The sequence below is a fragment of the Vombatus ursinus genome, unplaced genomic scaffold (assembly GCF_900497805.2).
Source record: "Vombatus ursinus unplaced genomic scaffold, bare-nosed wombat genome assembly UNPS02008996.1, whole genome shotgun sequence".
Classification (NCBI taxonomy): domain Eukaryota; kingdom Metazoa; phylum Chordata; class Mammalia; order Diprotodontia; family Vombatidae; genus Vombatus; species Vombatus ursinus.
In genome coordinates, this window is record NW_020948774.1 from 10,984,592 (window position 1) to 10,998,496 (window position 13,905).

A 13,905-nucleotide genomic window follows, 5' to 3' on the forward strand; every position below is an offset into this window, starting at 1 on the left:
GTTTCATGCACTGCTCTCAGAGGTCCCAGGATAAGTTTAATCTGGGATTCTCTATTTTTCTTCGTGATCTGTGCCCTCTCTTTCTGTTGTAGCTTCTCTTGGTCTGTATCTGCCTTGTTGCACTGTAGAACCTACATGGCACCACTACTTTATTGATACTCATGAAGCTTCTGACTTGGTTCGAGAAATTTTTGGTATTCAACCAGCAGTGGATTCATTTTAGCCCTGCTACAGCTCACCTTTCTTACATAGCCACTGTATGCAGAAATTCCTTCTTTCTCTTTGTAGTTTTTTCTCTCCTAGCAAATTCTGGTCATGACTCTGTGTGCATATGATTTAGGGTTCTTCTTCATTTATGGGAGAGATAAAGGGGATCCACTTGGAATTTTGCATCATCTCTTTGAATGTATATTACAATATTATTTTAATATGTACTTTTTAAGCTTTTTGAACAATATTTATATTTTCCCTGTTTTATTCATTCACCTTGGCTCCTTTTGCTTTTTCAGATTCTAAGGCTAGACTTCCTCCCTTTTTTGAGGCACAGCTAGATCTGGTTATACAAGAACTAATCTTTTATCCCTCGCTGGACAATACTGCTAAAGAAGGTTTTCATACAATTGTTGAGGGACTTATCAATGATATTTTCAGAATATCTTCTCTGGTCCCACGACTTGCACAGAAAAGTTCTCCTCATTACCAGGTACTGACTTTGCAACCATCATTTCACCCTCCCATATTCGGAGTAATATTCCAAATGTATTTGTAATCTTGAATTTCTAATTTCATCTCTTCCATAGGCTGACATGGAAGACATGGGAGACCTGTCAAACCTCAGGAATCTGTTAAATGAGAGAGTCAAGAGTATGATGACCATCTGCTGTGACTATCGTAACTCTTTTGACCATTACTCTTTCCTTTACATGGATGACCGGAAGGAATTTATGCGGCATTTTCTGTTATATGGACATATGCTCACTACAGAAGAGTTAGAAGCCCATAGAGAAGACGGGATCCCTGAGAATCCACCCACTCTTCAGCAATTTAAATTGCAGATTGATTCCTATGAAAAGATCTATGAAGAGGTGAACCATCTAGAGCCTTTCAAGATTTTTGACAACTGGATGAAAATTGATATTCGTCCATTTAAAATGTCTCTCTTGAATGTAATTAAAAGATGGAGCTTCATGCTTAAACAGCACCTCATTGATCATGTCACCCACAGGTAATGTTGTCTGTGTCTCTTTCCCTTTTACTTTTTTCCATTTTATTCTTTGTCTGTGGCTCCTGGAAATCTAGATATTTAAAAATAGGCTTTCAGAAACACTTTTCTAAAATATGTCACACTTATAGTCACACAGTAGATTGAAAGGCACAGAAAATATGCCTATGCTTGATTGTTGATTTCAAAAAGGTATTTGATTCAGAGAGCAAAATTCTACCCTTAAAGGTGTTGGAGAGCAGGGAGAATCGTAAATGTGATCAGATCACACAAGACTCCTTGATAAATGCAACAACAAAGATAATTATTCAGTGAATCATTGATTATTAATATTCAGTGAAGCATAAAACTGGAAGTTGTATGCTCACCATTTTTATGGAGAATGTCCTTTGCAAAGTCCACATAGAAGAGGGATCAGGTCCTCCAGGTGATCTTATTTGTGGATCATACTGTGCTCATTGTACCAAGCCCCAAAACATTACAGAACCTCCTTACTGAGATCCATAGTTACTTAAAATAGATTGGCCTAGAATTCAGACAAGAAAAACCCAATTGATGAAAAATATTTGTTATTTAGTCAGTTGAGAAGCATTTGTTAAGCTCTATGTTCCAGACACTGTGTAAAATTCTGGGAATACAAAGAAAGGCAAAATACAAAACACAATAAACAGTTCCTACTTTCATGGAGCTTACATCCTAACAGGTTAGACAACATATGAGTAGCTATGTAAACACAAGATATGCACAGAGTAGATGATGAAGATAATCTGAAAGGGGAGAGCATTAGAATCTCAGAGCCTCCTATAGAAGGTGGGTCTGAGCTAAGTGAGGATGTCCAAGAGGCAGTTGGAAATATGTAGATGTAATTCAGCAAAGCTACAATCTGCATATGTAGATCTGGGGATTACCTGCATAAAAATAATAATTTAACCAATAGGAGCTAACAAAATCACCAAATAAGATTATATAAAGTAAAAGAAAAGGAGGCCAAAGACAGAGCCTTGAGGGATACTTGTGATTAGTTGGCATAACATGAATGAAGGACCAGCAAAGGAGACTTCAAAGGAGTAGACCAGGCCTGCATAGCATACAGCCTGTGGGCCACTTGCAGCCTGCCAAAGGAGTTCAGGCAGCCCACAAAAATGTGGAGGATGTGAAAGAAAGTAAAGACGTAATGAGTGCTTTGCCCATGCCCCACTTAACCTGTCTTCTACTAATCACTATTGTCCCCATCATGTAACTTGGCTGGTGGGTTGCCACTGTGCAGTCTCCCATTTGTCACATGATGTGTGGCAACCAACCTTCGTCAGTCTGACTCTAGTCTGAGAGGAACAAGAGTTATATCTTTTTGCTGTGTTTTTGGTCGTTACTGGCATTGAACAGGGATGAAGTGAGTGCAGCAACATGCCAACACAGCTGATGCCCGCTATGTGACGAGCAGCAACAACGCAAGGGCTTCTCCCCCTCCCTCACTGCACAGCTGCCCTCCAAGTTACATGAGTGTCTGACGCTCTCTCCCAGGTCAGACACTCAGTTCGGTATTTCTTTGTATGTGGGCAGTTGCTGTGAAGATTTTTTGGTTCTAATTAAAGTTTTGGGGGCACTTTGTAAAATGGATGATAAAAAGAAACAGAATATTGAATCAGAACATAGAGTGTTTAATCTGGAGTGGACAAATAGATACTTGTTTTACTTACATGAGAGACAAAATATTGTGCCTTGTTTGCCGAAAACTAATAGCTGTTCCAAAGAAATATAGTCTTCGTTGCCATTTCAAATCAAAACATCCTGACTTAAGCAAATTGTACACCAAAGAAAAACAAATTAAAGTGTCCAAATTGTTGAAAAATCTCAGTAGGGAACAACGGTTTTTCGAGAAAGTAAACTCAGAAAATGAGGCAGCTACTATGGTTAGTTTTCACATTTCTAAAGAAATCAATTTCAAACATGATTCCAGAGTATGATAAACTGATTGCTGACAAGAAGTGTAATACGTCCCATTAACTAAATGTAAACAGTAAGAAAACCTGAAAAATGTATTAAAACTTGTACTGCTTAGCAAAATAATTTTTAACATTAATTTGATTTCATAATAAAAACTTAAGTATTAAGTATAATTAATTGATATTAATTGAAATTTCCCTTTTTTAATATGGTTTATTTGCAAAATGGTTTAATTATTCATTATACCTTTACTTAGAAAGTGAGCTGATAAAAACATAATAGCGGCTCGAAGAAGTTTAGCCTATTTTAGTTTTGGCCCCTACCTACTGCCAAATTATGCAGGTCTGGGGTAGACACATAGGAAGACATTTTGGAGAGAGCTGTGTCACAAAAAACTTAGAACAAAGTCCGTTTCCAGGAGAAGGTGGTGATTGATAGTGTCAAATGTTTCATAGAGATCAAGGAGGATCAGTATTGAAAAAAGACCATTGGATTTAGCAGTTAAGAGATCATTGATAACTTTGGAGAGAGCAGTTTAAGTTAAATGATGAAGTCAGAAGCCAGATTACAAAGGGCTTAGAAGAGAATGAGAGGAGAGGAGAGGAGAGGAAGTGAAGATACAGAAAATAAACAGATTTATCAAGTTTTGCTGAGGAGAGAGAACATAGATCAAAAGCTAGCAGTGATAGTGGGACCAATTGAGGGTTTTTCTAAGGATGGAGAAGACAGGAATATGTTTGTAGGCAGAAAGAAAGAAGCCAGTAGGTAGGGGAAGACTGAAGATAAGATAATGTATAAGGAGGAGAGTGAAGGCAATATTTTGGAAGAGTTGGGAAGGGTTGGGATCTAGGGTGCATATTTAGAGAGCTTTACCTTGGCAAAGAAAAGGACCACCTTTTGAACTGAGACCAGAGTGAGTAAAGAGGTAATGGAGGAAGATGTATGAATAATGTAAGGTGAGGGAGAAGGGGAGTTTCTAGTGAATGATCTCAACTTTAAAAAAAAAATTCAGACTGATATTCCATTGAATTGATTTGAGTTTGGAACATCAGTACATATATCTTGGAAATATGACCCTGCAGTTGGATATTGAGTTAAGCCCAGAATTAGCAAATCTAAGAAGAAAGTGGATTGAATCCAGTTTGGAAATTACATTGTACTTTTAACAATCTCAAGTTGATACCTGTTATATACAGCCAACTTTTAAAAAAAACCACACATTTAACACAATTTAACATTGTTCCAGAAATGTTATGTGGTTTTGAATCTTGGAATTCCACAATTTTCAAGGAATAAAAGATGTAAGTGATTCAAAAAGAAATAGAGAGATGCATGATGGACAAGCAGGAGTACTACCAGTGATAAGTTTCCAATGAAGAAATGGTTTAATGTTTATCATTGAGGAAATGTATGATAGGAAAAGGAGATGGGCCAGTCATGCAATGAGAGTAAGAGATAACAAATGGGTAGCCTGAGTACCTCTTTGGTTCCCATAAAATGTAAAAAGACCTAAAAGAAAAATCTCAACGTGATGATTGGATAATCTGTGGAAGATTTATGCAGAAAAATAGATGAGAATTATGCAGAATCAGAAGACATGAATGGATTATTTCATTTGCACTGATGGAAAGGGAACATAGATCTCCATCAGATCATAGATCCATTGAAGTATTGAAATAAGATTTCCTAATATTTATTACTCTGATTTTTATTGTGACCATTTCGGCTATGTTAACAGATAAAATGATTGGCTAGTGCAACCAGGTTCCATGAATTCAGGATTCCCCTTCAAATGCACTAGTAACTTTGGCCATATCATGTCCAGTTCTATAGTTTCTTTGATACTCAAGACATGCAGGGGAAGAGTAAGTAATGTTAAAGGTATTAATAGCAGAGCCAGTCTCCCTTTACTATGAAAATCTTTTGATGCTAATTGGGCTCTTAAGTTTTATCTTTTTTAATGTTACAGCTTTGCTTTTTTTGTTTAGTATTTTGTTTTTCCTCAGTTGCATATAAGAACAATTTTTAAAACTTTGAGTTCCAAATTGCCTCCCTTCCTCCCTCCCCTCACCCCTCGTTGGGAAAGCAAACAATTTGATAGAAGATATACATGTGTAGTCATGTAAAATATATTTCCATATTAGTCATGTTATGAAAGAAAACACAGACCTCCTCGCAAAAATACTCAAGAAAAATGAAGTAAAAAAGTATGCTTCAATCTATATTCAGACACCATTAGTTCTCTGTCTGGGGATGGATAGTATTTTTCATCATAAGTCCTTCAGAGTTGTCTTGGAATATTGTATTGCTGAGAATAGCTAAGTCATCCACAACTTAACATCTTACAATATTGCTGTTACTTTGTAGAGAGTACATTTCACTTTGCATGAACTAATATAAGTCTTTCCAAGTTTTTCTGAGTGCATCCTGTTCATCATTTCTTACAGCACAATAGTATTCCATCACAATCACATCACACAGTTTATTCAGTCATTCCCCAATTGATGTTCAGCCCTCAATTTCTAATTCTTTGCCACTAGAAAAGAGCTGCTATAAATATTTTTGTACATATAGGTCCTTTTCCTTTTTGTTTTTTATCTCTTTTGGGATACAGACATAGCAGTGATATTGCTAGCTCAAAGGGAATACATGGTTTTGTAGTCTTTTGGGCATAGTTCCAAATTACTCTACGGAATGGTTGAATCAGGTCACACCAACACTAAAATAATGTCTCATTTTTCTCACATCCTCTCCAACATTTGTCATTTTCCTTTTCTGTCCTATTAGCCAATCTAATAGATATGAGGTAATACCTCAGAATTGTTTTAATTTGCATTTCTCCAATCAGAAGAGACTTAGAGCGTTTTTTTCATATAGCTAATCCATATAGCAAAGATAGCTTTGATTACTTCATCTGAAAACTGTTCGTATGTTTTGATCATTTACCAGTTGGGAAGTGGCTCTTATTTTTAAATTTTTTAATTTTAAAATTAATTTTAAAAAAATTTAAAAATTTGACTCAATTCTCTATATATTTGGGAAATGAGGTCTTTATCAGAGAAACTTGCTTCAAAATTGTTTTTCAGTTATGATTGCTAAATGTGCTTCCCACCATTCTATCCCCACCCCGTTTATTCTGTTCTCTCTCTCTGCTCACCATGTCCCTCCTCAAAAGTGTTTTGCTTCTGACTATTGCTTCCCCAAATCTGCCCTCCCTTCTATCACCTCCCCCCCCCACTTATCTTATACCCTTTCCCTTTCTTGTAGAGAAAGATAGATTTCTAGATCCAACTGAGTATGTATGTTATTTCCTTTTGGGGCCAATTGTGATGAGAATAAGGTTCACTCATCCCCTCCCACCTCTACCATCTTCCCCCTCCACCAAGAAAGCTTTTTCTTGCCTCTTTCATGTGAGATAATTTACCCCATTCTGGCCCTCCCTTTCCCTTTCTCCCAGTGCATTCCTCTTTATCACCCCTTAATTTTATTTTTCTAGGTGTCATCCCTTCATATTCAACTGACACCTATGTCATCTATCTATACTCCTTCTAACTACCTAACTAGCTAATGAGAAAATTTTTATGAGTTACAAATATCATCTTCCCATATAGAAATGTAAATACTTTAACCTTATTAAGTCTCTTATTATTTCCCTTTCTGGTTTACCTTTTTCTGCTTTTCTTGACTCTTGTATGTGAAAGTCAAATTTTCTATTCAGCTCTGGTCTTTTCATCAAGAATGCTTAAAAGTCTATTTCATTGTATGCCCATTTTTTTCCTTGAAGGATTATACTCAGTTTTACTGGGTAGGTGATTCTTGGTTATAATCCTAACTTCTTTGCCTTCCAGAATATCATATTCCAAGCCCTTCAAACCTTTAATGTAGAAGTTGCTAAATCTTGTATTATCCTTACTGTGGCTCCACCATACTTTAATTGTTTCTTTCTGGCTGCTTGCAATATTCTCTCCATGAGCTCTGGAATTTGGCTATAATATTCCTGGGAGTCTTTCAGGAGATGATCAGTGGATTCTTTCAATTTCTATTTTACCCTCTGGTTCTAGAATATCAAGGAAGTTTTCCTTAATTTCTTGAAAGATAATGACAAGGCCCTTTTTTTGATCATGGCTTTCAGGTAGTCCAATAATTTTTAAGTTCTCTCTCCTGTATCTGTTTTCCAAGTCAGTTATTTTTCCAATGAGATATTTCACATTGTCTTCTTTTTTTCATTCTTTTGGTTTTGTTTTATTACTTCTTGCTTTCTTATAAAGTCATTAGCTTCCATTTGCTCCATTCTAATTTTTAAGGAATTATTTTCTTCAGTGAGCTTTTGTACCTCCTTTTCTATTTGGTCAATTGTACTTTGTAAGCAGTTTTTTTTTCTTCAGTTATTTTTGTGTCTCTTTTTTCATTTGGCCAGTTCTACTTTTCAAGACATTTTTCTCCTCGTTTGCTTTTTGGACCTCTTTTAATGTTTGGTCTATTCTGTTTTTTAAGTTGTGATTTTCTTCAGTATTTTTTGTGTCTTTACCAAGCTCTTGACTCTTTTTTCTTGATTTTCTTGTATCACTCTCATTTCTCTTCCCAATTTTTCCTCTACCTCTTTTACTTGATTTTCAAAATCCTTTTTGAGCTCTGCAATAGCCTGAGACCAATTCATATTTTTCTTGGAGGCTTTGAATGTTGGACTTTGCTGTATTCTTCTGAGTGTGTGTTTTGTTCTTCCTTGTCCCCATAGTAATGCTCTGTGGTCCAAAATTTTTTTTCCTGTGCCTGTTCATTTCTCCTGTCTGTTTCTTAACTTTTAACTCTTTGTTAGAGTAGGGCTCTTCTTCCAGGGTAGAAGGTGTACCGTCCCAAGCTGCAGGGGTTTTTGAGCAACTATTTTGAGAGATACTTCTAGGGACCTGTAAGTTTTCACCTCTTCCAAGGTGATATGATCTAAAGAGAGGTGTGTTTATTATTCTTATGGCCTGTGCTCTGCTCTGTGAGTGACTACAAGCACTCTTTTCTGTCCTGGAGCTCTGATGAGGGTCGCCACTGCAAGCTCTGGTATGTTAGTGCTTCTCCTCGCCCTGGGACTGCCACCCAGCACTGTGATCCAGATGTGAGTATGGGCAAAGCAACAGAGTCCTACCCCAGGTGCCAGCGAAAAGATCCCTGTAATCTCCTTCTGATCAGTTGTTCAACCCCCTTACTCCTTGTGGGTAAAGAGCTCCAGAAGTAGCCACTGCCACTGTTGATTTAGTGGTTTCCAAGGCCCTCTCCTGGTTTGTTGAGGCCTGACACAGATGGCACCAGACTGTGCTCCACTCTCACCACAGTGCAGAAGACTTTTCCTGCCTGCTTTCTAAGTTGTCTTTGACTGGAAAATTATTTCACCCTGTCCTTCCAGGAATTGTTTTATGACATTATTTAAAGGAATTTGCGGAGTTTGGAGGAAAGCTCAGAGGAGTCACTGCTTTTTCTTCACCAACTTGGCTTCACCCTTTTAAGTTTTATTTCTGCCATTTTCCTGTTTCAGCCTTATCCAGTTATGAAATGAGATAGGAAGTGAGTTCCTATGCTCCTTTAAAAAAATTTTGTTCTGAATTAAACATCAAAAAAGAGCACTTTCATACACTCAAAAAAGTCAAAGAACTCAAAAAAGAAGATTGTATGTGAAGCTGTGGATCTCTATTTCATACTGCTTTTTTTTTTAAAGTATAAGATAAATTCTACACGTTAGTTACAAAACTATCTTGTTTGCATTTCTTTATGAACTCTTCTGGGCCTTTAAAAATGTTTCAGTGGGCCCCCCTCTTTTTTTAATATAACTATGGCTAATCCTTCCTTCTCCTATAACATTTCCCCTTCTCCAACCCATTTGTCCTTCCCCCCCCCCTTAAAAATTAAGAGGAGAAAAAAACAGCCTTGTAATAAATAGTCAAACAAAACAAATCCACTGAGTGGCCATGTCCAAAGATGTGTGTCTCTTTCCACCCCTTGAGTACATGACCTCTGTCAGTAGGTGGGTAACATATTTCATGATTCCCTGGAGACATGATTGCATCATTAATCATTTCATTAATCAAAGTTCTTAAGTCTTCCAAAGTTGTTTTTCTTTGCAGTGTTGCTGTCATTGTATAAATTGTTCTCATAATTCTATTCACTTCACTCTGAAGCAGTTCATAATACCTATTATTCTCTGAAATCATTTCATCTCTTACAATTCAATAATATTCCATTATGTATGATATACTGCAATTGTTCAACTATTCTCCAATTGTCCAAGAGGAAATCTAAGGTACCCCCTTAGATTCTAATTCTGTGATTTTTTTCCATATTCTAATTCTGTGATTTTTTTCCCCTCTCCTTCAGGATCAGGAAATGTGTTTTACTTTTCCCTCCCTGATGTTATCCTCCCTTTTAATCTTCTCTCTTCCCCTACCCATTCCAGCTTATTTTCTTGTTGAGTTTGATGTATTGCTATACCAAACTCTGTGTGTATTCAACACTTACTTGTCTTACTTTGTTTCACAAAGCAGTGAAGTCCTCTTCCCACCCCTTCTTCATGTTTGTAAACTCTTCTCCTACACCGCATTTCAGATATAGCAAGTTCCACCCCATTCTTCCTCCTTTCTGTATGACTGTATCCCTTTTATCTTCCCTCTTCAAACCCTTAGGACAGAACCGATATATCTCTCAATGCCTTTTGAGAACATTAAAGTTCTTTTTTATTATTTATTTAGTATTTTTGTTTGGTATTTTATTTTCCCCCAATTGCATGTAAAAACAATTTTTAACATACATTTTTAAAATTTTGAGTTCCAAATTCTCTCTCTGCACCCCCCCCTCCATTAAGAAGCAAGTAATCTGATATAGGTTTTACATAGGTTATAATATGCAAAACCTATTTCCGTATTAGTCATGTTTTGAAAGAAAACATAGACCAAAAAAAAAAACCCATGAGAAATAAAGTAAGAAAAGTATGCATCAATTTGTATTCAGACTCCACCAGTTCTTTCTCTGGGGATGAATAGCATTTTTCATCATAAGTCCTTCAGAGTTGTCTTAGATCATTATATTGCTAAGTATAACTAAGTCATTCACAGTTGATCATCCTACAACATTGCTGTTATTGTGTACAATGTTCTCCTGGTTCTACTCATTTCCCTCTGCATCAGAAAGACTGCATGTCAGTCTTTCCAGGTTTTTCTGAAAGCATCCTGCTCATCATTTCTTATAGAACAATAGTATTCCATCACAATCATATACCACAACTTGTTCATCCATTCCCAAACTAATGAGCATCCCTGCAATTTCCAATTTTTTGCCACTAGAAAAGAGCTGCTATAAACATTTTTGTACATATAGGTCCTTTTCCTTTTGTTTTTTTTTTTTTATCTCTTTTGGGATAATGACCTAGTAGTGGTGTTTCTGGATCAAAGTTTTATAGCTCTTTGGGCATAGAGAACATTAAGACTCTTAAGGGTCACCTAGTTCATCTTCTTTCATTAGAATGCTAGCACCACATCATCATAAATAGTCACCCAGTTCTACAATAATTTTTACTGTTGCTCAGTATTTTTTCTGACTTTCTTATATTTCTCCCTCTAGTTCCTAAATCAAGGACTCCCTGCTCTACTTCTGGGTGAACATGGTCTGTTTAGTCACATGCTGGATTCCCTGGATGCCTTCACTGCCTTCTATCGCCTGGGAAAATCCTAAAACTTCCTGGATTCCTTTGAATTTCACAATGGTGGATATTTAGGGCCTTCTATGGCATCTTATGACAGTTCTGGGGACTGTAGAGCCCCTGAACTTGGAGTGTCCTGATTTGTTCTGTGACAATACCCTTATTGCTGTCTGCTACAGCTCCCCCAGGCTTCCCAGGTCTCCACTATAGGGCTTATTTAGGGGAAGCCTCTGTTCTTGTTGCCTCAGAACCCAGATCCTACATAATACAAATGCCCCTGCTGCAATCTGTAGTCAGACTACCCTGCACTGGTACTGCTTTTCTGGTGGCTCCCTTTCCTATTTTCTATGGGCTTTGGGATCTTTTTATGCAATTCTAGGATAGAAGTCACTTAAAATACTATTTTTATTCAAATTTTTGATAAATATTTGATCTGGAGCAAACATTGGGATTTTGCTGGAGTAGGTATGTGGGAACTAGATGGTCTGCTTCTCATGCAGGAGAGTCCTATATTACCCAATGCCATTTTCTTCTGGTCTAATCTGGATGTAGTCCCAATCTGAGATTTTCAAGTCTAAAAGGATCATAGACAATCTAGCTCTGTCCTAAATCCAAAAGTTCCTGGGAAGCTGGGAAGATCCTACATTCAAAGGGCTCTCATATAGAAGAGATATTATATTCAGAGCAATGGATAGAAGGTACCAAAAGGCAAATTTACATTTCATATAAGAAAAAGCTTCCTAATTATTAGACTCATCCAAAAATGGAATCAACTATTTTCTGAGGTAGTATATTCTCCTTCATCGTAAGCCTTCAAGGAAAGCCTGGATGAGCACTCATTTGGTATGTTGTAGAGGTCATTCTTCTTTAGATATGAATTGAACTGCATGGCCATTGAGAGTTCTTCCAACTCTGAAATTCGGTGATTCTGTAAGTGGAATAGGGAAGGAGGTTTCCCTGCCAATCAAACTCCCTATTCCTCTTCAATGAAAATATCAAAAGCCTGAGGAAGGGTAGTTGAGCCAAAGAAAATATGATGGCATTAGCTCTAAAATCTATGAGGACAAGGTTTTAAATCTATCGTTAGGTTATCATTTATCAGTTAAGGATCTCTATAAAAATATTTGTTGATAAGTAATCAAAAAGTTCACATTTAAGCATTCAACTTCCTAAAATGAATCTAGGTGACTATGTGTTGTAATGGAAAGAACTTTTATCGGGAATAAGAAGGCTGTGTCACTGACTACCTGTTGACCTTGGGCAACTTATTTATTTTTTTCAGGCCTTGATTTACTCCTCTGTAAAATGAGAGGGTTGAATTATATGATTTTCAGAAGCCCTTCCAATTCTGATATTTTGCCATTCTAATAGCACATCTTCTATATTGCATTATACAGATTGTGAATCAGTTAATAAAATATTTGTTAAATATCTACTATGTGATAGGCTCCTTGAAGCATAATATGGTACATAAATAGAGATGATCTAACTTACTGTTAATTCTGCTTAGCTTGGCAGACCTTGAAGTCTTCATACGAAATGGCGAGAGTGGTTTGAGCAAGAGGATAGAAAAAGGTGATTTTACTGGTTTGGTTGAGACTATGAGACTCCTTGTGGCTCTTAAAGAACGACAGAGTAGCACGGATGAGATGTTTGAGCCCTTGAAACACACAATTGAATTACTGAAGCTCTATGAACAAGAATTGCCTGATAGAGTGTTTAAACAGCTAGAGGTAAGTACAAAATTTTTTCTAATCATGAAAGGCAAATTCAAGGAAAATATGACTAGGAAGATATATGTTGTAGCTTTAAAATAATGCCTCAAAATGAATTCTGGAGGGGCAGAATCAACAAAAGGACAGAGTGAAACAACTCTCAAGCCCAGCTGTCAGCGAGAAAGGTCTGTCTCACAGGGGTGAAAGTAGAAAGCAGTACAGCACAGACCGTGTCCTGGAAAGCCAACAGGCCTTGGGGGTAACTGCAACAGCAGCTTCTAGAGGCACAGACTGTAAGGAGGTCAGATAACTAGTCAGAAAATAACAGAGACACTTTGCTCTCAGTGCCAGGTTGCAGTCCCAGGATAAGGAAGAGCACTAGCACACCAGGTCATATGACCTGTGGTCACTCACAGACAAGTCCCAGAGAGCATTTACCAAACCTCTTCTTGGATCATACCATCTCAGAATAACTGAAAACTCACAGGTCTCAAGAATTAGCTCTGAAAACAGCAGGATGAAAAACCTGAAGCTTGGGACTGTTCCCCACCCCCAGGAACAGAGGTCAACTTTAACGTAAAATTACAAGTTCAGAAATATGGTGCAAAAATGAATAAACAAGGGTGGCTGGATGGCACAGTGGATAGAGCACTGGCCCTGAAGTCAGGATGACCTGAGTTCAAATCCGACCTCAGACCAAACACTTAACACTTACTAGCTGTGTGACTGTGGGCAAGTCATTTAACCCCAATTGCCTAAAAAAAAAAAAAAAAAAAGAACCTGATCATAGAAAGTCACTATGGTGACAGGGAAGATTAAAACAAAAACTCAGAAGACAACAAAGTCAAAACAGCTGCCCTCAAAGCCTGAAAACAAAATGTGAATTGGTTTCAGGTCCAAAACAATTCATAGAAGAGCTCAAAAAGGATTGTAAAAATCAAATAAGAGAGATAGAGGAAAAGTTGGGGAGAGAAATGAGAGTAATGCAAGAAAATCATGAAGAAAAGAGTCAATAGCTTGGGAAAGAAGGCACAAAAAATACTGAAGAAAATAACACTTTAAAAAATAGAATAAGCCAAATAGTTAAAAAGACATAAAAATCCACTAAAGAGAACAATTCCTTAAAAAGCCGAATGAGTCAAATGGGAAAAAATTTATAAAAATTTACTGAAGAGATTTTGTTGTTGTTCAGTTGTTTCAGTCATGTCCAACTCTTCATGACCCCATTTGAGATTTTCTTGGCAAGGATTTTGAAGTGGTTTGCCATTTACTTCTCCAGCTCTTTTTACAGATGAGGAAATTGAAGTAAATGGAATTATGACTTACTCAAGGTCACACAGCTAGTAAGT

At 37.0% G+C, this 13,905-nt stretch overlaps 1 protein-coding gene across 1 annotated transcript in view; it reads left to right on the forward strand.

The window, feature by feature from the left end:
- The window catches only part of DNAH9 (dynein axonemal heavy chain 9), a 466,635-nt gene that overhangs the window by 112,816 nt on the left and 339,914 nt on the right, over positions 1 to 13,905 (forward strand). The window contains exons 16-18 of the mRNA XM_027850079.1: positions 510 to 703; positions 801 to 1,225; positions 12,352 to 12,574. Coding sequence (XP_027705880.1) covers positions 510 to 703; positions 801 to 1,225; positions 12,352 to 12,574 — 842 coding nt within the window. The remainder of the gene's footprint in view (positions 1 to 509; positions 704 to 800; positions 1,226 to 12,351; positions 12,575 to 13,905) is intronic.